This window comes from Poecile atricapillus, chromosome 24 (assembly GCF_030490865.1).
Source record: "Poecile atricapillus isolate bPoeAtr1 chromosome 24, bPoeAtr1.hap1, whole genome shotgun sequence".
NCBI classification, from domain to species: domain Eukaryota; kingdom Metazoa; phylum Chordata; class Aves; order Passeriformes; family Paridae; genus Poecile; species Poecile atricapillus.
In genome coordinates, this window is record NC_081272.1 from 5,807,611 (window position 1) to 5,831,187 (window position 23,577).

At 56.6% G+C, this 23,577-nt stretch overlaps 1 protein-coding gene and 1 long non-coding RNA gene across 3 annotated transcripts; one reads left to right on the forward strand and one right to left on the reverse strand.

The window, feature by feature from the left end:
* Positions 1-679: 679 nt before the first annotated feature.
* HEYL (hes related family bHLH transcription factor with YRPW motif like) lies at positions 680-9,282 on the reverse strand. 2 transcript variants are annotated; one of them, XR_009279511.1, is made up of 6 exons: positions 8,945-9,282; positions 5,436-5,502; positions 5,036-5,119; positions 4,511-4,592; positions 1,138-3,144; positions 680-1,006 (listed from the first exon to the last, which is right to left on the reverse strand). XR_009279511.1 is itself a non-coding variant. In XM_058856705.1 (5 exons), exons 1-5 carry the CDS (start codon positions 9,022-9,024, stop codon positions 2,498-2,500), a joined length of 960 nt encoding a protein of 319 aa, XP_058712688.1. In that variant the 5' UTR covers positions 9,025-9,282; the 3' UTR covers positions 680-2,497. The 2 variants fall into 2 exon arrangements, 1 of the variants encoding a protein (XP_058712688.1); XM_058856705.1 differs by having other exon boundaries at positions 680-3,144.
* A 12,213-nt stretch (positions 9,283-21,495) lies between these two features.
* On the forward strand, positions 21,496-23,498 carry LOC131588117 (uncharacterized). The gene is made up of 2 exons (XR_009279512.1): positions 21,496-22,553; positions 22,807-23,498. It is a non-coding gene; the product is annotated as an uncharacterized LOC131588117 (long non-coding RNA).
* The last annotated feature ends 79 nt before the right edge of the window (positions 23,499-23,577 follow it).

Sequence of the window (23,577 nt, forward strand, 5' to 3'; positions counted from 1 at the left end):
GTTTCTCCCCGCTTCCAGACGGATGCTGCATTACTCCAGCACAGCTGCAGTTGCTCCCTTCCAGCAATTCCCCACACAGCACTTAAGGGAGGGATTTATGGGCGGTTTTGAAAGGCATTTTGCAGCCAGAAGGAGTTATGGGAAAGGAAGTTGAATTCCCACCATTCCCCAGGAAAATTCTCCCAAGCATCTTTCACGAAGAGGGATCATTTACTGGTCCTTTCCTCAAAACAGAGACAGGCTCTCAGCTGTTTTGTTTAGTCCAAAGTGTTTCCCGACAGCGAGATGCCACAGGGGTTATTCTGGTCCTGGCTGCAAAGGGTCAGGAGACCAGAGCGAGCCCTCAGTCTGGCTGCAAAGTTCTGCCAGACCCCATCTGTTCCCTGACACTTTTGTAGACCCTAATTTAAATTATTTCTTCTCAAGTGATGGATTATTGCCAATCTCAGGGCAAGCCTTGGTGAATTTCCAGCTGATTTTGAGTCGTTTTCTAAAGTAAAAAGTCTTGGGGCCAGAATGATCAAAAAATGATCAGAGGGGATGTCACATTAAAAGCTGCATCTTACCTTATTTTGCCTCAAAATTACTCATCAATGACCTTCACAGGTCCCTTCCATGATCCAGGCAGGCTGGATGAGCAGAGTGGATTCACTCCAACACTACATTTCACAACCAGAACAGGGGTTTGAAAGACTTTATTTGACACCTTTGCTGATGTCACAGCTCGTGAATCTAAGAGCACTGCACAGTGTAAAGTGAGGCCGTGAGCTCTAGTGCACAAACCAGCTGCAGGAACAGCCAGGGGCCACAAGGATTTCCCTCCTGTGACTTTATTTAAAAGGAATATATCGTTCCTGGCTGATTCCAGCACTTGAGGACAAGAGTGAGAAGCAGCAGAGGCATTTCTGTGTGTTAAGTTCGATGAGTTCCATCAAAACAACTGGGAGGGACTGACTTCCCAAACAGTGGCAGATACATACATTGGCATGCACATGGCAGATACCATCTGCAGGAAGGAAAACAACAGCTCATCCACACAGCCCAACCGGCTGCACCAACGACCTGAGGCATGGGAAGAATTCCTCCCATTCAAAAGAGATCTTCTCCCTCTTTTTTTAACCTTTCTTTTGCACTGACCTTTTCTCTCTTTCCATGTCAGAGTGCTGTAGAGGTGGGCAAGGGTTGGGTGTGCAGCTGGGTCCAGATTATTCTGCATGTGCATCCCAGCAAGTCAAGGCACAAATGCAGGGAGCTGTTGAGGTGAGGATGAGCACTGGGACACCCTGTGCTCGTGGCACAGGGGCAGGGTGGCTTGAAAGCTTCAAGTTTCTGTTCTTTCTGCCCAAAGAAGAGAGGAGGGGAGGCCAGCTGCAGGAGCAGAGGTGTGATCTGCTGTGTCAGTCATCTGGGGACTCTGGAAAAGTGCAGTGACACCTCAGTGGGTTTTGGTCCCGGCCCAGGGAGGGGGATGAGAGGTGTGAAACCCAAACATGGTGCTGGAGAAAGAAAACTGAGACACTCTGGGAGGGGAGGGTGAGGGATGCTGGGCTCAGGGAGAATGAGGGAGGCACTTCAAATTCAGCCTGCTCCAACCCATTTTTCCCCTTTGCAGTCACCGCTGTTCAGCAGGGGGGTGGAGGAGAGGCAGCTCCAGCAGGGAGGCTGGCAGAGGAAAAGGCATTTTCTTCTCACTTTGTCAGGGCCTTCCCCTCCATGACAGGCTTCCCTTTGAAATCCTCACCTCTCCACAGCTCGGTGCAGGGCTCAGGCAGGGTTTGTGCCAGGAACCCAGCACAGACCCTGCAGCCACGGCAGGATCTCAGCCGGGCTGTGGGAACCAGCCCTGCTAAGCCTCTGCCTCACTCCACCTTAAGGGCACGTAAGTGGGAAAAGCTGGTAATGCAGACAGGAAAGCACAGGGATTAGCAGGCAGCCGGTTTTCTTCGGGAGCTGGGGAAGCTGGAGCTCGCCTTGTGGGTGCCAGCAGTGCTGGGCACGGGCCGTGAGCTGTGTCCATCCCACCACACCAAAATTAGGTGCTGCAGCTGGGGGGATGCGTGGCAGGGAATCAGCACGAGCAAGTCTGGCTGGCAGCTCCGAGTCCCCAGGGAAATAAAGACAAGCGTTCCAAGCTGGTTTTGGCTGTTTTCCAAAGGAGAGCAAGGCTGGGTTCTGCAGAGGGGTTTGCTGGAGGAGGAACGGGGTTGGGATCTGCGTGTGCCCCCTCCCTCGTAGCCAGAAGGGTCTGGAGCGTGGCCTCGTGCACACAAGCGCATGGAATTGGATGTGATTTACATTTGCAGGCACCACGAGGGAGAGGACGTGTGATGGTGAGGCGAGGAGGGCGGTGCAAGGAGGGAGGGAAGAGCAGAGAGAATTTTCTCTACGGATCCTTGGCTTCTGCAAAGCAGGAAAGATGCCTTTTGAACCGAGTTTGTTCTCAGCCCTGCGGGCGATGAACGCTGAGGAACTCCTGTCTCCGGAGGGGAGGGGAGGGTCAGAAAGCCCCGATTTCCGTCGCCCACGAGCGGCAGATCCTGGATGTCCCAACCCTGATCCCTGGTCCCTGCGTGGCAGCGCCCAAGACGGGAGGTGCCGCGTAAGCTGGCGGCACAGGGATGCCGGCAGAGGCTGGAGAGAAGAGGAACGTGGCGATTTGGCTCTTGGACGAGCCCTCTCTCAGTGCTCCCGCTGGCGACGGCATCCTGGGCACGGCCGCGGCCGAGCCGGCTCCCCGGGCCCTCCGGCTGGAGGAGCCCATCCTGCTGGCCAGGAAGCTCCGGCGGGACGGCAACATCTCCCCAGGGATGCGGCGGAGAGGAGCCGGCCTCACTGCAGGGCTGGGGTAAGCCAAGGAAGACGCAGTCAAAACAAGCGGAGCGGGAGCAGCCTCCCTCCTGGGGATCTGCACGGGGCCGTGCGCGAAGGACCACGGCCAGCTCTGGATGGGCAGCAGGGACGTGGCCACGGGACAAGGCTCCATTTCCGCCACGTAATTATTCAGGTGGGAGAGGAGTCGCAGCCGGATGGGGTCGGCGGCGTTTTGGCCCTCGAGGATGCCCAGGTACCTGACAACTTCGGTGAGACACTCGCGGAAGCCGATGCTTCTGTAATCCACGGCCAGAGCCCGGGCATCCAGGAAGCCTGGAGGGAGAGGACACGGGGGACAGTAAGGCAGAGCTCAGGAATGCGCTTGGATTTCACTACCCTCTCTAATGCACTGTGTATTTCACTTGAGGCACTTTGCTGCCGTGTGATATTCCTGAAGCAGGCAGCCAAGTGGGTGTCCCAAGGGGCTGGAGCGTGAATTAGAGCGGCATCTGCGCTTATCTCAGCGGGATAAACCCGCCAGGGTCAGGGAGCCTCTCACTCCCTGCGAGACCAGTAACAGATTTCATTAGCTGTACTCGGGAAGGAAGAATTTTTTCCTGTTTTATCAGTTCTCATGGCTGTGGGCTAGATGGGCACTGGGATTGGGCTGCCTTTGCCCAGTTTGGGATATTCCACTCAGGACAGTTTCTCTTCAAGCCACACCTTAGCACCACTTCCCTCTGCCTGGCTCCCAGAATTTGCATTCCCTTCAAACCAATGTCACAGGGGCAGTGGCAGAACCAAAATAGCTGGGCTGAGAAAGCTCAAAGCCACAGAAATCAGCAACCAACCGCTGATTTTCAGGCTTCTGCTCCCAACTTGCAGCTTCATGAGACCATAAGCAATAAAGCAGAGAATGTCACAGCACAGTGAAGCGCTGGACCACTGTGCTTGACGGGGTCTCTGGTGACAATGCAGCCCTTTGTTGCAGTGCAGTCAAACTGAATATCTAAACAAATGTTCCAGACCAAGTTACAGCCCTGAACCAAAGCCTGGATGCCAGCAATGTCCCCAGCAAGCCAAAACTGGGTGGTAAGCAAGCCAGAGGCTTCTTTACTGGAGCTGTGATCTCCATCCTGTTAACTGGAACAGGACAGAGGGTCTGTACTGAGGTCCCAGTACAAATAAGACCTTTGTTGAATTTTGCACAGGGCTCCCTCTCTCTTCTTATAACAACCAAGAGACACACACACAAAAAAAAAAAAAAAAAAAAAGAACAGAAAGGGAAAAAAAGCCTTGTTTATTTGCAGAGTCCTCATGCAGAATTCAGCCTCCGCAGGAAATGTATCCCAGGGAGGAGGTAAAGAGTTTAATATGGTTTTTCTGGAAGCAGGCTCCACTTCTGAGCAGGAATAAATGAGTTTCTGGCAAAACAGCTTTTAGCAGGGGGTGTGACACCAACAGTACTGTCCCTGTGGAGCTGGGGCTTCACCATTCCACACAGCCCAGTCTCCCAGATGGATGCATGGGATGCTGACCCAGCTGTAGGAAAACGCCCATCTGCTCTCCCTCAAAAGATATTTCCCTTGGGAAACAGGCAGAGCTGGCTGGGGGCAGCTTGCTGCTGATGATGATGAGGAATTTTCCTTCCAGGTTTGCACCTTCACCTCACCCATGTGCCCATAAGAGCAGTTCTTACCTGTTCCTCCTGTGGCGTGAAGCATTTTTAAGTGATCCACTGTCATTTGTAGAATTTCTGCCTTCTCCAGCTTGGAAGATCCCTGTGTTGGGAGCAGAAAGGAAAAGCAATTTGTCATTTTATGGTCCAGGGCTTTGTGCCTCTCAGGAGCTGGCGTCTGACCGATGATTCCCTCCCTGAAATCCAGGAGTGCTCAGAATGGCACAGGGCATCCACCAGGGCTCTGGTTTTTACACCAAGCGAGCAGAAAAAAGATCTCCTTCCCGATACAGATTGAAAAAAAAAATCCCCATTTCTCTGCTTCCTCATATCTGCAAAACACTTCCTAGATTGAATTTATCCTCCCCAGGGCTCCTGAATATTTCCTAATATCATTTCACCACCCCATTTCCACCACTTACTTACTCCCTGGAGTGAGGATGGTAAGAAAGGCATAGCCTCATCCTTCATCCCTCATCCTTCAGGCTGCACCCCAAATCCTTCAGCCCTCACAGGAGGGCACCAGGGGGTCCCAAAAACACCCACCTGCTTCTCGAAGGCCGTGGGCACCAGGCGCCGCAGCTCCGAGAGGCTGCTGTTGATGCGGTCCCGGCGCCGCTTCTCGATGATCTGTGGGAGATTTCCAAGCAGACAGAAGAAACCACAGTCACTTTACAGCCCCAGCTCACACATCTAAAGCCCTCCAGGTGCTTTGGACAGGCAGTGTTTGTGAATGTTTTGGGGTGCAAAAGTTGAGTGAAGAAATGTGAGTTGGTGTGATAAACCCAGGTGAAATTGCTCTCCCCCTTTCTGCCAGGTTTGAGGGCAAAACTCCGGGAAAAAAAATTGCTTTTGGGGAGAATTCTGCTGAAGGTGGAGCAAGAGGGGTGTAAAAAACAGTAAGGACGGGCCAACAGCTGTCCTGGTCATCACAAAGGGCACTCACCCCTCTCCTCTTCTTCCTGGCTTGTATCTGAGATGTCGTGGTGGGAGACACAGACCTGGAAACGTGGCTGGAAAGGAAGGAGAGGGGATCATTTCTGGCTGGAGAGCAACCTCTGCTGCACATATGTTCTACACACATTTGCCATCTGCAGTTTCCTCCCCCCACCCCCCAAAAAAAATGTATTCTGTGGTTCCCATCTCATTTTTACCCACAACACAGAGCTCAGGAATTGGGGATGGGGAGCAAAGCAGAGACTTGAATCCCACTCTCTCCCCTCCCAGAATCACCCACCAGCCTGGGAAAGATTTCTGCACCAAAAACTGTCCATCCACTCCCAGGCACAATTCCTCAATCCCAGCCTGTGATGGTATCTCCACAGGGCTGGAAAAGCAGCGACCTGAGCTCTGGAGTCACGGCCTTTTTTCCTCCATGTGTGAACCTCCTGTCTCTCGTGTCTGAGCCTGCCCTGTCTGCAGGGCTTTGTGTCTCGGAGCTGCGATAGCAGGAGGGATCTGAGTTCTGGGATCCCAGCTCCCACCCAGGGAGGGCTGGCTGCTCCTCAGGGTGAGGCCAGTGGTGGCACTGATGTGGTTTTTGAGGGCTTCCCAGAGAGTCGTTTCCCAAACCACAATTTTTGGGGTGGGCTGAGCTGACGGATGCCCCTGAACCGCTCCGAGTGGGGCAGGGAGGACACCTGGCAGGAGGTGACAGAGCAGGGACCCTCCTGCTGGCTCACAGCTCTGCTCAGGGGATGAGGGACATCGTGGGGACAGCCTAAGGAACAAACACCCTGTGCCTGCCCGGTTAAAGGCACCAAAGGTCAGTTCTAGACATGCAGGGGGAGGCAAAGTTCAACCCTCAGGTCCCCACAGAGGCGAAATCTCCATAACCACGGGTGTGGGAAACTCCCTGGAGCAAGACCCCGTGGCTGAGGAGGAGGATGAGGCTGGCTGGGCCATCTCCCACCTCCCCCAAGTAGGGTTTGTCCCTCTGGGAAGTGGAGCTGGCTCAGGGCTGTTGCTGCTCCTTACAAAACTCAGAGCAGGGATGTGAACACGATCCCAGCCAGAGCTCATGTCAGACACCCAGATCTGGAAAAGGGACACTTGGGTTCACCCCAATCCAAATGTATTTCAGTTAGACAAAGCATTTTAATAGGAGTCTATTAAAGATTTTCCTGTCTGCAGCGAGCCGAGAACTAGACCCAGCTCAGCCTATTAAAAATAGGCTCAAGCGAGGAGGCACTTTCAGAAGTGGTTTTACACAATAACACGTTCTTCTACTCATCTCCACACAGGTCCCCTATTTGAATGTCTGCTGGGTGGGCTCTCTCTGGGCAGAGCTGCTGGCTGGCTCTACAAGTACTAACATGTGTTGGCAGCTACACAAACACACACAGAATGAGCAGTTTTGATGTGAAAACGGGCTCTGCGTGGACACCGGGGTGTTTTAGGTGCTGAATTCACCTGGAAATGTAAAGTAGAATAGTGATTTTTGAAACTCTCTTTGCAGAGAGGTCTGGAAGCGTTGCTCTTTGTGAGCTTCAGGTCCAGATGTGGATATCAACACCCGTCTCCACTGCAAAATGTATTTTTAAAAAGCATCTGGTGGATTTGAACCACATAAAAGATAGCGTGAGTATATTTTCCGGCGATGAAAATTTCTTCATTTCTGCTCTTTGCTTGGTTTTATCATCCACAGCACAGCTTTGGCTGTGAACTGAGCAGATCTTGCACTTCTGCAGTGACCCCAGAGCCTAAACTTGCTCCACGCACTGATCCAAGCCTCACACCCGCCGTGACTCATCCCCTCCCTACAGGGAAACTGGTTTGCCCGAAGCACTCAACTGATGGGAAGCCCAGCCAGGCAGCCTCTCTCTGCTCTAATCACTCCTCCTCACTCCCCACCTGGCAGTGTTTGATTTTTTCTGGGTGCACCAGCATCCCAAGCAGGATGGCATTACTTGGGGTGTGACCTCAGCAGGGCAGGAACAGCTCTTTTGGCCGTAGATTTGCGTGACATGAGGAACAACATCCACCTATAGGAATATCACCAGATCACAGCCAGCCTGGTTCTACCACTGCCTCCAGAAGACAAACACATTAGCAGCACCAGAGAGAGATTAAAAGTTCATCATTACTGGTCACTGAAATAAAATATCGTGACAATCCCAGTATTTTATCCCTCGGGGTCCTATGGGCTCTGTGCTGCACTGATGTGAAGAGCTGGGATATATTTCACCTGCAGAAGGAAAGCAGCTTAAATATTGATGCACTTGGAAACTGCCTGAGGGCTCAGGGAATTTCTGCAGGACATTTTGTGTAAGACGTGCCCGACTCTGCTGCGACTGTATCAGAAGCAGATTCATGGATTTAGTCCCACGAGAGCTGAGCTTGGCACCAGCCAGGCAGTTTCTCCACTCAGGATACCAAAGAGCAAGAGGGAATGAATTAATCCGAGGCCTCGCTGGATGCTGAGGGAGGGGGAACACTTGGCTACTGAAACAAGAGTTCAAAAGCAGCTGATTTTTGGGTGGGAACAAATAACAAAGCCTCTTCTTCATCCCCTGTGCCGTCTGCACCCTCGGAGCCTGGGGAGGGCTGACCCAGGCTGGGAACTCGGTGCCAGGGGAAGCCTGAGGGCATCACCTGGGGAACCACACACGGTTCCTGTCCTCACCATTCCCTCGGCTCCTGTCCTCACCATTCCCTCGGCTCCTGTCCTCACCATTCCCTCGGCTCCTGTCCTCACCATTCCCTCGGCTCCTGCCCTCACCATTCCCTCGGCTCCTGCCCTCACCATTCCCATGGCTCCTGTCCTCACCATTCCCTCGGCTCCTGTCCTCACCATTCCCTCGGCTCCTGTCCTCACCATTCCCATGGCTCCTGTCCTCACCATTCCCTCGGCTCCTGTCCTCACCATTCCCTCGGCTCCTGTCCTCACCATTCCCTCCCAACCAGCAAAGCCCCAGTGCAGCCCAGCAGCGCTGGGACAGAGGATGCCAACTGCGCTGCCAAGGGGCACCAGGGCAGCCCCTGCCTGCTCGGGCTCCCTCCCTAACACATCCCAGCCCCAGCTGGTGCGTTACGAATGCATCAGCAGAGCAGAAGAGATTTTCTCACGGAAAAGCTCCCGCTTTCCTCCACATTCCCTGGGAGCCCTGGGGTGTGGGTGTCTCTGCCCCATCTGGGGGCGCAGAGAACGGGCTCCTACTGCCCTTCTCCCACCTGGCAGGAGAAGGCCACGGCGCTGGCTTTAATGGGATTCTCTTGAAGCTCCTAGCACAGCTTTAACACTTGTACGGCCACTTGGGTTTTCTCGCGGGGTCAGCCCATGAGCAGCACTCTGGAGTCATCCTGCCGGTCCTCGCAGGAGCAGCCCGACCCCGAGCGAGGTGCGAGGCAGTCCCGGTGCGGCGGTGGCAGCTCCGGTGCCCTCCCGTGCCGTGCCCCGGCAGGCACCGAGGAGCGGGACCCCAAAAACCCGCGTGGGACCCAGCCTGCCCTCACCTGTACTCCTCCTCCCGGCCCACGTCGATGGTGCCGTCAGACTCGGTGTCGGACGAGCTCTCCTCGCAGAGCCGCTTCATCCTGGCTGGGGGAGAGGCCGCTGGGCTCGGCGAGCTCGCCCCACGCGTGGCCCCGGTGGCCGCCGCCGTCCTTGCCCGCCGTGCTCGGGGCAGCGCTCTGTCCCTGCCCGGGCTCCGCCGCTCCGGCCCCGCACGGCTCCTCCCCTGCCCGCTCTGCCTCTCCCACCCCCGGCTCTCGTTCCCTGGCTCCCTCCCGGCACGTCCCCACCTCCCGGGTAATGGGTTAATGAGCCACCATCTCCCGGGAGTGACGGATTACGCGGCCGCGCCGGCGCTCCCCGGTTCCCAGGGCCCCCCCTCGCCCCTCCGCCTCCTCCCGCTCGCTGGTCGAAATCCCAAGTCTTCCTGTAAAAGGAACAGTCTGTGTGAACCGTCTCATGTCCCCCCCTCCTGCCCACGGCCCCCCTTCCACCCGCTGCACATTGGCCTCAGCCCCAGTTTAAAGGGACCAGTGACCTCACTGGCAACAGAAAACCGTGGGAAAGAGATGGGACCGATAAAGCCTTGAGTTGTTTCAGGGAAAAATCAACATCCAGCCCCACACGCACACACATGTCTGCCCGGCTCGGCGCGGCGCAGGCACTTTGCAGGCTCACGGTTCAGATGGAAACCGGCTCATCCCAAGCGCGGTGCTGTTTGAGGACTCCTCTCCAAGAGCCCTCGGCTGGGATTAGGCACCGAGGGCCGGGGTGGCAGCGGTGGCACCGCCTCTGGTGGTCCCCCAGCCTTGGAGCCTCTCCAGGTGCCAGCTCACGGCATTTGACACCCACCCTGGGAGACAAAACGGCAGAAGAAACACGACTTTTAGGCTTTGCGACTCTGGGATAAATCGCTGTTTTCTGGTTCTCTTTCCACAACGCTGGAAACTTTAACCCCCAGCCCAGCACCGAGCGAGCATCTCCCTTTCCCTGCTCTTGCAGGAAGGAGGCAGGAATCTGTTTTTCAGAGCCCTGCGCTGCTAAAAACCCCCAAGGCAGCAAAAAACGTGTGCGTGTGGGAGAGAGACAGAGAGGGGAGGAGGGAGAGCGCTGAAGTGGAGGTTCCCAGTACGAAAATAATGCCTTTTATTTTGAAGAAAATAATCAGGGCTGAGATCTGGCAACACGTGGGTTTCCCAAAGTCCTTCTTGCAGAGACCGTGGTGGCGATAAGAGCCCGGCTCCGCTCGGGCCAGCCAAGCTTCCAGTCTCCCGTGGCCTCCTGAGGTTCTCCCTATCTCCCTCAGCCATCTCTGCCAGCTCACCCCCGCTGCACCAACACCGAGGTGTCTGCAATTCCCCAGCAGCTCCGGAAAAACCAAATCCCGGCTCCTGCCTGCCCTTCGCCCACGCCTGGCCCAGCTGAGCAAAGCACGGCTCCCTCCCGAGCAGTTTTTGGGTCTGAACCACACCGTCCTCCCTTCTGAAGCGAAAAGGGACCTGAACCAGCTGTCCTGGGCTGGAGTGGAAAACTGACACCTGAAAAAGGGGGTAAAACCTTTGCTTTAGGTCACAGCACTTTGGTACTTTAATTCTGGCGTTTTGTTTTCACTAGGAGAAGTGGTCAAGAAGCCGAGCTGTTATGAGCTTGCATTTCCAAATGAAAAGTTACTTTGAAGCAGAAGAATTAGGAAAGTGTTATTTTAGCAGTTTTGAGACCGGCTCCTCCTCCCTTTCCAAAGTGATTTCAGTTAGAAACACATACATCTCCAAACCAAACTTCCCATAAACAATGTGTTTTTGAGAGATTAATACTCTTTCCACTGATAAAACCATTTAAATGGGATCCTGAGATTGGTTGTTTCAGGCTCTTGCTCATATCACAGCGAGCCTGAAGCGAGCCGAGCCCAGACCTGCCACAGAGGAACACTTTTCTTCTCCATCAGAAAGGAATTCACTGTCCAGACTCCATCTTTTCTGGGCCCTGTCTGAGCATCATTATCTGGGTTCAATTGAAGTGTAATTGGCAACATGTTTTTCTAGGATTACACTTCATTATGAACAGAGCAGGGGCCCTGAAACCCACTTCTCCTGTAATCGGATCCGTTCTCCAGCCTGTGCTCCTGGAGAGTGGTTTATAATCGACCCCAGGGATCCCAGGGGGGATTGTGAGGGGCATCTGAACCGCCCCAGACCGAGCAGAGACCCCTCAAGGGCCGGTTCAATGGAGATGACAGGGAAGGATTAAATGGGTTTAGCCGCCTGAGGGGAGCTGGATTTCGGGAGTGTCACCCGTGTCCCACAGGAGGGAGCAGCCAGACCTCCCCCACTGCGGCCAAGGGGAGCTGGGATGCAGAAATGGGGGTTCTGCCCTTCCTGGCCCCTCCTTGGGTGTCTTTGCAGCCATTTCCCACGGTCCAGTGACCCCGAGAGCAGAGCCACAAGCAGTGGGTGACCAACCTCTGCTTTGCTCTTCCCTGGAGAGCTCCAGGCTTTGCCACAGCCAAGCCAGGGAATTATCAGAGGAAATCTCTCCCCAAGCCCTGAATTAACAGCGCTGGCCCCGTGCTCGGGGCTGTTTCCCCTCTGGAATCACAGCAAGCATTGCTGCAATGCCTGTCCCGGTCTCTGGGACCCCTGTGAGACCCTCAGGGACCCAGGAGCCGGTGAGAGCTGTCCCCTGCTCCTGCTGGCTGTGCCTCTCCGTGGTGGGAACTGTTTCCAGAGGATGGGTGTCACGAGAACGGGGCTAAGCCATCCATCACACCCAGCACTAATTGGCTACCCTGCTTCAGAGGCCAAGGAATAAGTGAGCTGCAAAGATTGATGTCCCTTCCCTGCAGCAGGAAAAACTCTCCGGGCCAGGACTGAGGGTGGATCCCTGCCAGGGGAGCTGGGATTGCCTAAATTTGCCTGTGCCAGGCCTGTCCTGGGGATGAAGGGCTCCAGACTAAGTGTCCCTGGAGGGGCGATGGTCAGCCCAGCCACCAACCCCCCCTCCCATGCTGCTCCCTCCCCTGCCGCCTTCCCAGCTCTGGGAAATGTCCCAGGAGAGCGGCCAGCTGTGAAAAGCTGCAGCAGCTGGAATGTGGGAGGGAGGGCAAGGCTTCTGGAAAGCCAGAGGCAGCCGAGGAGCAGGAACTTATCTGTTACCTCCCCGTGAACTGACACCTCTGATTTAACCCCGTGCGTGCCTGGAATGCCCTGTCCGCACATCTTCAGTCAACATCACCTCCTAACCTCAGCTCCCACCGCCGCCTGCCAGAGCCACAGCTGTAATTCCCAAAGCTGAGGCCTCGCAGGGATGCTGGGCAGGATTCCTGCCTGTGGACAGGCTGCCTTGCTCTGTGGCTGAGCAGATTCATCAGAGGCAGGAGAAGCAGGCAGGGCCTTGGGGAGGTGATTTGGGATGAAAGCGTGGAGGGATGAATTCGGTATCACCTCCGTGCTCTGTCAGATGTGGAGCAGGGCCAGGAGAGGATTGTTTGCCGTGGCTCTGCTCCAAGCCAGAGGCACCACAATTGCAAACTCCCCCCCACTTCCCCGGCCCACGCAATGCAGAGCCCGCCCAGCCGACTGCTACGGGCAGTCCAGGGGAGGGAAAAACAACATTTTCCCACAAACCCGTGGCCTCACCCTTCCCCAGGCAGATCCTGGAGCTGAAATTCAGCGCTGCCCTCACCACCCTGGCAGGGCTGTCTGTGTCCTCACACCTATTGCCCCACAGCGGGGCTGGGAATGCGGCTCAGCCCTGCAAATCCCATGGGATGAGGCTCCAGGAGGCTGCACCTGCCGAGCTGGGACACCCTGGAGCTGCTGCTGCTGCTCTGCCCTTGAGTCTGTGCCACCAGGTCAGTGGGGCTGAGGGGCAGCCAGGGACAGGATCACCATCCTGCTCTGGAATCAGCAGAACATCCTGATGGTTTGGCATCAGACACCTCACGTGGGTTAGGCCCTTGACATGCCTCAGTTTCCCCACCCATAATGGTGCTGCTGCACTGGGCATTCAATTTACAGAGAAGCCACAACGAGTGATAACTGAGATTGCATCAAACCCGCCAACAGAGGGGTCACTGCTTGTCCAGGGGCCCCCTGATGTCAGTGGCCACACAGAGTGGACTGAAATCTTGTTGCCACTGGACAGTGGGCTGCTCCTCTGTGGTGTTTTGTACCCAGAGAGGGTGATGGGGACAAGATGAGGGTGATGGGGACAAGGTGAGGGTGATGGGGTCAAACTGAGGGTGGTGGGGACAAGATGAGGGTGATGGGGACAAGGTGAGGGTGATGGGGACAAGGTGAGGGTGGTGGGGACAAGATGAGGGTGATGATGGGGACAAGATGAGGAGATGGGGACAAGGTGAGTGTGGTGGGGACAAGATGAGGGTGATGGGGTCAAGGTGAGGGTGGTGGGGACAAGATGAGGGTGGTGGGGACAAGATGAGGGTGATGGGGTCAACATGAGGGTGATGGGGACAAGATGAGGGTGATGATGGGGACAAGATGAGGGTGATGGGGACAAGGTGAGGGTGATGGGGTCAAGGTCAGGGTGGTGGGGACAAGGTGAGGGTGATGATGGGGACAAGATGAGGGGATGGGGACAAGATGAGGGTGGTAGGGACAAGGTGACCTGCTGTGGCACAGGATGGTCCCCATGACCCTGGGCTCCTTGGCTCTTGGGGATGGGATGAGCCAGCCCTGGAGGTGCCAGCCCCGCTCCCACCTCTGGCCTTGGATGGAAAGCCTTGGATGACCTTAGGGCAGCAGCCGTGGAGGAAACAGGAGGAGCTGGGATGGGAAAACCCACGGCTGGTGAGGCGAGGTCCTGGCCTTCCCCCGGGGCTAATCCCGGGGGGGAACACAATGCCTTTGTTTGGGACTTGGCCTGAGTAAGGAGCCCTTCCCTCCTCACTCAGCCCCAAAACACCAACCCTTCAAAAGGCCTGTCCTCCCCCTCCCCTTCCCCCAGCAATGCTAATGTGCCAGGCCTCTTCTCATGAACCCTGGGAGAGATCAGGCTGGTAGACAGTTTCACCACTTGTTAAATGTGTGTTTAGCGATCTTGTGAGTAGACAAGAACAAATACAAACAAGCCGGGCTGGAGAACCCCTGCCCCTCCGCCCTGCCTGGAACGCACCAGCCCCAAAGCCTTTCTTCTCTAACCACTTCAAACTTTCATTTCTTCTGAAGCCACAACAAGGCACACTTTGTAAAGCAAATGAGTAAACAGCAACTTTCAGCTTAAAAGGAAAACAAGGGGGAGGGACTGTTTTTAATTACTGGATTTTAAAAAGGCCTTTATTCTGTTAATTGCTTTCTGTTGTAAAATGTTCTCCTGCACACAGCCCTGGTTCTAGCTGCCTTGCTGCTGGCCAGATGGCACTGCAGAGGCAATGACAGCATGTGCCTGGGCTGCTTGGGTACACAAGTGCCTTTAACATCCACAGACATCACCCCCGAGCCCTCCCAGCCTCATGGAGGTGACACCAGGCACCGAGGACGTGGCCGCTGCTTTGGCGTGTCCAGCTCCCACCGCTCCCAAAGCTCCGGGAAAAGCTCCACGGGGCTGATCCCTTTGGCTGCAGTGTCACCTCCCCAGGCTGTGCTGATCCTCGATGTTCGTGCGAGGCTCCGAGCTCTGCTCGCTCCCACCCTGAGCAGCAGGAGCTGCGGGCTCTGCAGTGCGTGGAGGCATTTGGGGCTCTCCGTGCGCTGCAGCCGCGCCAGACGGATTCCAACTGCAGCCCTGATGGTCACAGGCAGCCCGGGAGACACCCCCAGCCCCTGGGAGCTGATGGATTAAAAACAGAGAGCTGAGGGCTGCACGGGAGGATCTTGAGCAGGAACGCCACCGGTGAGGTTGTCGCTGAGCTGGGGACAGATGGCACGAGGAAGGGACAGGGAGAGGTGGCAGCAGGAGACTCTTCTCCAGTTGGATCCGTCCCAGGAGGGGAAGAGTGAGGGAAGGAAATGGAGCAGGGATGGCTTTGGGCTCCTGCTGCCACGTGGAGACCCTGAAGCCCTCAGTGCACCCTGAGCTGCTGCAGGGGTTTCCACAACGCCCCGGATGCCTCCGAGGGGGCCCAGGCAGTGCAGGGGAGAGGGAGAGAGGTTTGTTCCCGATGTGGAGCTCACAGGAGCACACACCCCTCCCTCCCTCCCTCCCTCCCTCCCTTGGCAGCCTCCCGGAGGGAGCACAGACGTGTCTGGGGAAACAGGGACAAGGAGGCTCCCAGTCAGTAGGGGAAGGGATCATCCCCTTCCAGCACAGAGGAAGGGAAGTGCACATCCAGAGGGCTTCCAAAGCCACCAGCCCTCTGCCACAGAGGCCCCAGGGTCAGGGATCACGCAGAGTTCAGGGCAGAGGCGAAGCTGGCCCGGGGAGAAGCCGCTCCCTCCGGCACTTGAAGCTCCTGGCTTTGCCTCCTGGCCTGGCCTTTCCCTGCTGAAAGTGTCCCCCACCGCCACACGCTGCTCTTTTCCACGCTGGTGCTTCCCACAGAGCCATTAAAGCTGGGAAAGACCCTTAAAACCGAGTCTAACCATTAACCCAGCGCCGCGGTGATCTCCACTAAAGCACGTCCTGAGTGCCACATCCAGGTGTTTTCTGAATGCTTCCAGGGATGGTGATTCCACCACTGCCCCGGGCAGCTCATTCCAATGCCTGACCACCTTTTCAGTGAAGATTTTTTATTTTTTCCCCCTAATATCCAACCTAAACTTCCCCTGGCACAACTTGATGCTGTTTCCTCTCATCCTGTTCCCTGGGAGCAGAGCCCGACCCTCACCTGGCTGCTCCTTTCTGTCAGGGACTTGTGCAGAGCCAGGAGCTCCCCCTGAGCCCCCTTTTCTCCAGGCTCAGCCCCCACCCCCGAGCTCCTCCTCATCCAACTTCAGCTCCATGGAGCTGCTTTGATCAGGAAATCTCCTCCCCAAAAAAAAAACAAACTCAGGAGGGGAGCAGCGACAGCCAGAGGTGCTTGGGGACCCGCCGTGCCCATGGCATCAGGGAGATTTTCCTGCCTTTCCCTGCTCCCATCGCAGCCGGGGCTCGGCTCCTGCCAGGAGCCAGCAGCTGCTGCTGAATGCTCACTTTCTCTAATTCAATAGCAGGAAGTTCAGTCTTGTTCCTGCGCCTTTCAGGCTGTCAGCTGGAACAATCGCCCACCTGTGGCACCACCCCGGGGATATAAATAAGTTACAAAACACAATCGCTGCCCGAGGAACGGCTGGCGCTGCCGGCAGATCCGCCGGTCCCGAGTGCCGGGAGAGGTGTCCGGACACACGGGAGAGGTGTCCGGACACACGGGAGAGGTGTCCGGACACACGGGAGAGGTGTCCGGACACACGGACAGCACCGCCGGACACACGGACAGCGCCGCCGGACACACGGACAGCGCCGGCACCGGGACGTGCGGAGCCCGTGGCACACGGGGAGGAGCGGCCAGCGCGTGTGTGGAGCCCTGCGGGGACTCGGGTGACAATCGCCATGCCCAGGTCACTGCCAGGAGCTCTGCGGGGACTCGGGTGACAATCGCCATGCCCAGGTCACTGCCAGCAGCCCTGCGGGGACTCGGGTGACAATCGCCATGCCCAGGTCACTGCCAGGAGCCCTGCCGGGGTGGCCAGCGCTCCCACCCTGCAGCTGCCCCGTGTCTCCAGTTCAGAGCTCCGGCGTGTGCTGGCGGTTCCCTCGCTGCTTTTTCCCCCGTTTCTCCGAAGCCAAGAGGCAGCGAGAGCTCCTTGCTGGAGCTGCGCCTCCCTCGCCGCCACCCAAGGCGCTGCAGCCACCTCCGGCACTCATCATCAGTTCACAGCCGGGCCCCCGCTCCCCCCGGGAGCCTCCCGAGGCTGGGCTGGGTCTGACAGCTCCGCACAGCTGGAGGGAGCCCAGCTGAGGATGAGGATGAGGATGGAGGGAGGTGCTGGCCCTGCGGGAGCGGGGAGAGGCGGCTGCAAGGGCAGCGGGAGCCACCAGCGCTCACCCGCACAGGCCAAGGCTGCTGCCACAAGAGGAAATTATTAATTTGCTGGGAATAAAGTCGGCAGCGAGTCAAAAACCATCCTTCTCCCGATGTGCTGGAGAAAAGGCTCCCAGACTGCCCTGGTGCCGTGTTCCACTCCGGAACACGGACGGGCACAGTGTCCTCAGGGTGATGGAACAGGCACAGTGTCCCCACAGTGATGGAATGGGCACCATGTCCCCAGGGTGATGGAATGGCACCGTGTCCCCAGGGTGATGGAATGGCACCGTGTCCCCACAGTGATGGAATGGGCACCGTGTCCCCACAGTGATGGAATGGGCACCGTGTCCCCATGGGGATGGAATGGCACCGTGTCCCCATGGGGATGGAATGGGCACAGTGTCCCCACAGTGATGGAATGGGGCACCGTGTCCCCAGGGTGATGGAATGGCACAGTGTCCCCAGGGTGATGGAATGGGGCACAGTGTCCCCATCCCGGCGTGGAACACAGCTGAGGTTCAAACACACGTGGCAGGTTTTATCCCAGCATGGGACCCGTGGCACCTCGGGGTGTCCCCAAAGCCCCGGTGCCGTGGCAGGGGAGCTGTCCCCATCCCCAACACCCTTTGGCACTCCCCGTGGAGTCGCTGCCCCGTTTGTTTTCCCACTCCTGCCCTCCCTCCAGCTCCCCGAGTGGAGCCGGGGTATTCAGGGCTCGGCAGCCTGAACGAAGCCAGATCCCTGGACACATTCCTGCGGTTGTTGCTTTTTTTCTTTTTTTTTTTCCTCCCTTCCCTTTTTCTCTTTCTTCCCCCCTCCTCTTCTCCCTCGCTTGGCACAAGCTAAAGGATTCAAAAGGAAGCCAGGCTTGGCAGACACAGGGGGAGGAGGGAGTGGGGAGATGAAAGAAGGCCTCTCTCCAGCTTTCTCTTCCAGTTCCCACACTCAGGCGGCGTGGAGAGTTCCTAATGATTCCCAGCCGCACCTGGAGGAGGAAGCTGGGCCTGTTTGTGCAGCCCCCATCATCCCACCCCTGCCACACGGGGTGGCCCCACATCCCCCCACCCCAGCCAGGTCACCCTGGGTGACAAAGTGCCCGAGATGGCGCTTAAGGACGTGGTGGAGTTGGCACCGAGGGAAATCTCTGCGTGGGCAGCTTGGTGGGCTTCAAACAGCTGCCCCTCCCCGTGGAGGTCAAACCTGGGGTGGGTTTGGGACAGCCCAGGGGTTGTGCTGAGGTTGGTGAAGGTGGCACCTGGAGGGGGGTGATGCACGTTGGCCCTTGAAGGACACCAAGGAGGGGGACACGGGCCACCAGGCCACCTCTGGTGGCACCACACAGCCCTCTCGTGGCACCTGCTCAGAGCCACAACTGTCCCTGTCCCCATCCCCACGAGAAATGTTCCTGTCGGGATGGCTGTGAATTCCAGCAATGTCCACTCGTGCTCCAATTCCCACCAGAAGTCAGTGCAGGTCGGAGCAGCCAAGCTTCCCTCATAGTGCAATCGGAGCAGATTTTCCATCATTTATCCTCCCTGGCATCCGCAGCTTCTCTGAGCAACCAGTGCCAGGGCCTCACCACCCTCAGAGGGAAAGATTTCTTCCCAAAATCCAATTTAAATCGACCTTTCTTCAGTTTAAACCCATTCTGCCTCATCCCCTCACTCCATGCCCTTGTCCAAAGTCCCTCTCCAGCTCTCCTGTAGCCCCAGAAGGTCTGAGACCCCCCCTCCTCTGCTCTGCTCTCCTCCCAGGGGGGATTATGGCACAGCCCCATCCGGCACAGCGCTGCCAGCACAGCTTTGAAGTGCAGCCCTGGTAACAGAGCCTTGGCTGCAGGAATGGGAAAACGCCAGGACAGGGAGATCTCCGCCTCCCTCGCTCGCTGCTCGGGGCAGAACAGGGAAAACCAGGCAGGGTTTTATTAGAGGGGATCTCCAGGCAGGGAGCAGGGTGGGTTTGCTCTGTGATTCCAAGATCTTTTCCGTGTTGCTCCAGCCCAGTAGCCAAAGGGTTATTCCACCAGCGTGGGTGGAAGTTCCCACAGAGCCATCCCCACTGAGACACCCCTTAAGGACCAGCAGCAAGGGACAGCAGCGATTCCCAGTGATATCCATGGGGACAGCAGCGATTCCCAGTGATATCCATGGGGACAGCAGCGATTCCCAGTGATATCCCAAAGGACAGCAGTGATTCCCAGTGATATCCATGGGGACAGCAGCGATTCCCAGTGATATCCCAAAGGACAGCAGCAATTCCCAGTGATATCCATGGGGACAGCAGTGATTCCCAGTGATATCCCAAAGGACAGCAGCGATTCCCAGTGATATCCCAAAGGACAGCAGCAATTCCCAGTGATATCCCAAGGGACAGCAGCGATTCCCAGTGATATCCCAAAGGACAGCAGCAATTCCCAGTGATATCCATGGGGACAGCAGTGATTCCCAGTGATATCCCAAGGGACAGCAGCGATTCCCAGTGATATCCATGGGGACAGCAGCGATTCCCAGTGATATCCCAAAGGACAGCAGTGATTCCCAGTGATATCCATGGGGACAGCAGCAATTCCCAGTGATATCCATGGGGACAGCAGCAATTCCCAGTGATATCCCAAGGGTCAGCAGCAATTCCCAGTGATATCCATGGGGACAGCAGCAATTCCCAGTGATATCCATGGGGACAGCAGCGATTCCCAGTCAGGGCTGGATGATTCCCAGTGATATCCATGGGGACAGCAGCGATTCCCAGTGATATCCATGGGGACAGCAGCAATTCCCAGTGATATCCCGAGGGTCAGCAGCGATTCCCAGTGATATCCCAAAGGACAGCAGCAATTCCCAGTGATATCCCAAAGGACAGCAGTGATTCCCAGTGATATCCATGGGGACAGCAGCAATTCCCAGTGATATCCATGGGGACAGCAGCAATTCTCAGTGATATCCATGGGGTTAGCAGCAATTCCCAGTCAGGGCTGGACGATTCCCAGTGACATCCATGGGGACAGCAGCGATTCCAATGATATCCCAAGGGTCAGCAGCAATTCCCAGTGATATCCCAAAGGACAGCAGCGATTCCCAGTGATATCCATGGGGACAGCAGCGATTCCCAGTGATATCCATGGGGACAGCAGTGATTCCCAGTGATATCCATGGGGACAGCAGCAATTCCCAGTGATATCCCAAAGGACAGCAGCGATTCCCAGTGATATCCATGGGGTCAGCAGCGATTCCCAGTGATATCCATGGGGACAGCAGCGATTCCCAGTGATATCCCAAGGGACAGCAGCGATTCCCAGTGATATCCATGGGGACAGCAGCAATTCCAATGATATCCCAAGGGACAGCAGCGATTCCCAGTGATATCCATGGGGTCAGCAGCAATTCCAATGATATCCCAAGGGTCAGCAGCGATTCCCAGTCAGAGCTGGATGATTCCCAGGTGGAAGGCGACTGCATGAACCCCCCCGAGCCCTCCTGGCCCTGACCACGAACCTTCTGGATCATCTCCCGAGGAGCTGGCCCAGCACGGAGCCGCCTCTTGGCCAGCAGCTCCACGCACGCCCCGTTGAGTCACGGCTTCCTTGGTGGCCTCGGCGGCGCGGGGTGGCCCTGGCTGCGCTCGGGGGGGACCATTTTAGGCGCTGGTGACAGAGGTGTCAGCAACCACCGCTAAAAATAGCGGTGTGGAAGGGACGGGATGGTCGGGCCGCTGAAATGCTGGCACGGCCCCGCCGGCGCTGATAGCGAGTGCCCTTTGCTTGTTCTCCTGCCGCCAGGTCCCCTTATCTGTCCTTCCAGCCCCGGGTGTTTCTGTCACCCTGTCACCAGTGCCCTGCCCTGGTATTTTATCCCCCTGGGATGGCTGCAGGTTGCTGCTCGGGGTTGTTGGTGCTTGTTCTGCCCTCCAGGGAGGATGCAGAAGTAAAGGTGCTGCGGAGGAGTTCTCCTCTGGGCCGCAGGACAGACCTGGATTTGGGTGTCCCCTCCCCACCCCAGGGTCTGCAGGGGTTTCACTGCGCTTCAGAGCACTCCTGGGTTTCTGCTTTCCCTCCCTGAGGAGCTGGAATCATCCTCCATTCCCTCCGGAGCATTCATCAGTTTGGGATTCACCATCCTAGGAAGTGCCCAAGGCCAGGTGGGACGGGGCTTGGAGCAGCCTGGGACAGTGGGAGATGTCCCTGCCCATGGCTGGGGTAGCACTGGATGAGCTTTAAGGTCCCTTCCAACCCAAACCAGTCTGGGATTCCGCTTTTCATTCTCATCTGTCAGAGTGTTGGGGAAACTGAGGCAGGGAGGTGGCACAACTCCCCTGGTGCACACCAAGGACCAGGAGAGCAGAGTCCACGCTCTGCCCAACCTCCCTGCCGTGCTCACCAGGGGTGTCCCGCTCTCCCGAGACACCCCACAAGTTCTTGGGGGTTAAATCCTGGATTTGTCATGAAAAGCAGCTCCTGCTATTCAGGGCCGTGATTACCTCGGGAACATCTGTGCTGACAATTGCTGAGTGGCAGCATAATTCCCACCAGCTCTGCCTCCGCCTCCTCCTCCTCCTCCACGGGCTTTATTTCAAAGCACGCTCCCTGCAAAGCCCTGCCATGCCTGATGAAGGGGAAAAAAAAAACCTTGGGAAAACAGGCAGCAGAATCCAAACCCTCGGGCTTGCAGCCAGCCATCCCAAATCCACCTGCACAGAGCTCCCCCTGTCCCTTCCTCATCTCAGGGTCACACTCAAGGGCTCGGGGACATCCCGACCTCCCAGGCCTGGCTGGGCACACCTGCACTTCCCATCGGTGCTGGAATCTGGGATGGAATTTGATTTTTTTTTTTTTTTTTTTTTTTTTTTTTTTTTTTCTCCCTCCAAGCATCTGGCGGAAGAACACAGCAGGATTTGGGATGGGATGGGGGAAAGGAATTCCAGCAAAGCAGGAAGGCTCTGCTGAGGGCCATCCATCCCTTAAATGAACAGCCAGGGCAGGGATGCTGCCCTGGGGCCTACGGACATTCCTTGGCTATATTTGGTGATGGATGGAGAATTTGTTGCTTCCCCTCAGTCCATTTGTTGCCCTCAGTGGCAGGGAGGAGCCGTGAGCTGCAGTGCCTCTACTTCAGCAGCCATAAATCTCCTCCACCGAGCTTTTGCTGCCTCCCACCTGTTGGCTGGGAGAAGATCAAGTTGACAAAAGTCTCCTGCCAAGCTGTATTTTTATCCAGGGCTTCATCACGAGCCCAGGTGCCCCACAAAAGCCGCTCACGAAGCAGAGGGAGGAGGTTGTACCGCAGCACATCCCACCCCTGGAATCCCACCTCTCCCACAGGTTCTCCAGTCCCAAAGCAGGAGCTTTAATCGCATTTTCTGAATTCCCTTAAACCCCAAAACTCCTTTTTCCTTCTCGTCACGCCCAACCCATCACCATAAAAACTGGGAGGTCCCAGGCAGGGAGCTCAGACCCTGGCCAAACCCTCATGGTGAGAACAGCGGAGCCGGGCTGGGACCAACACGGTTTATTATGGAAAAACACCCCGAGGGATCCCATGAACGTGGCCAAAAACCAGCGCAGGACAATGAAATGAAATCCACAGCAACAACACACAGCAGGAAAAGTCCAGTTGTCAGCCAGGACAGCACCAGGGGGGCACGACCCTGCGGGAGAAGTGCCCATCCCAGGGGATGATCCCAGGAATGATCCCAGGAATGATCCCAGGGGATGATCCCAGGAATGATCCCAGGGGATGATCCCAGGAATGATCCCAGGGAATGATCCCTAGGGGTGATCCCAGGGGATGATCCCAGGGAATGATCCCAGGGGATGATCCCAGGGATGATCCCAGGAATGATCCCAGGGGATGATCCCAGGAATGATCCCAGGGGATGATCCCTAGGGGTGATCCCAGGGGATGATCCCAGGGAATGATCCCAGGGGATGATCCCAGGAATGATCCCAGGAATGATCCCAGGAATGATCCCAGGGGATGATCCCAGGGGATGATTCTGGGGGATGATCCCAGGGGATGATCCCAGGAATGATCCCGGGCAATGATCCCAGGGAATGATCCCAGGGGATGATCCCAGGGAATGATCCCAGGAATGATCCCAGGGAATGATCCCAGGGGATGATCCCAGGGGATGATCCCAGGGGATGATCCCAGGGGATGATCCCAGGGTCACTCCCCCGCCCAAGGGGACATGAGGGATGTACACAAGCAGCAAAGTCTTTGTCTTCCAGCTGTAGTAATGGAGGAGGGGGAAAAAAACCCAAACAAAACTAAACCAAAAGCAGAGGAAGCCACGTGGATCAAGGCAAAAGGGGCAGCCGTGGTGGGGATGGAAAATCCTCCCTGCTCAGGAAGGATTTGGGCTCACCTGGGTCCATCTCCTGAGCCCCACATCTCCCAGGGAGCCCCTAAGCTGCCCTGCCAGTGCAGGACCTGAAGCAGGGTCACCAAAACTCCGTCCCCAGCTCTCTGTGCATCTCAGGAATCTGAATTCCAGCAGGAATCTGCCAAATTCCAGAGTTCTGCCCCAAAACCACAACCCACCGAGCATCCATCTCCTCCTGCCAGCCCAGCCCTAACAGCAGCATCACCTCTGGATCATCCCACGGACACGTCCCGTGTCCCCAGTCCCACTGGGACCCTGCCCTGTCCCCAGGGCTGGCTGGGGACATTTCTCCTGCAT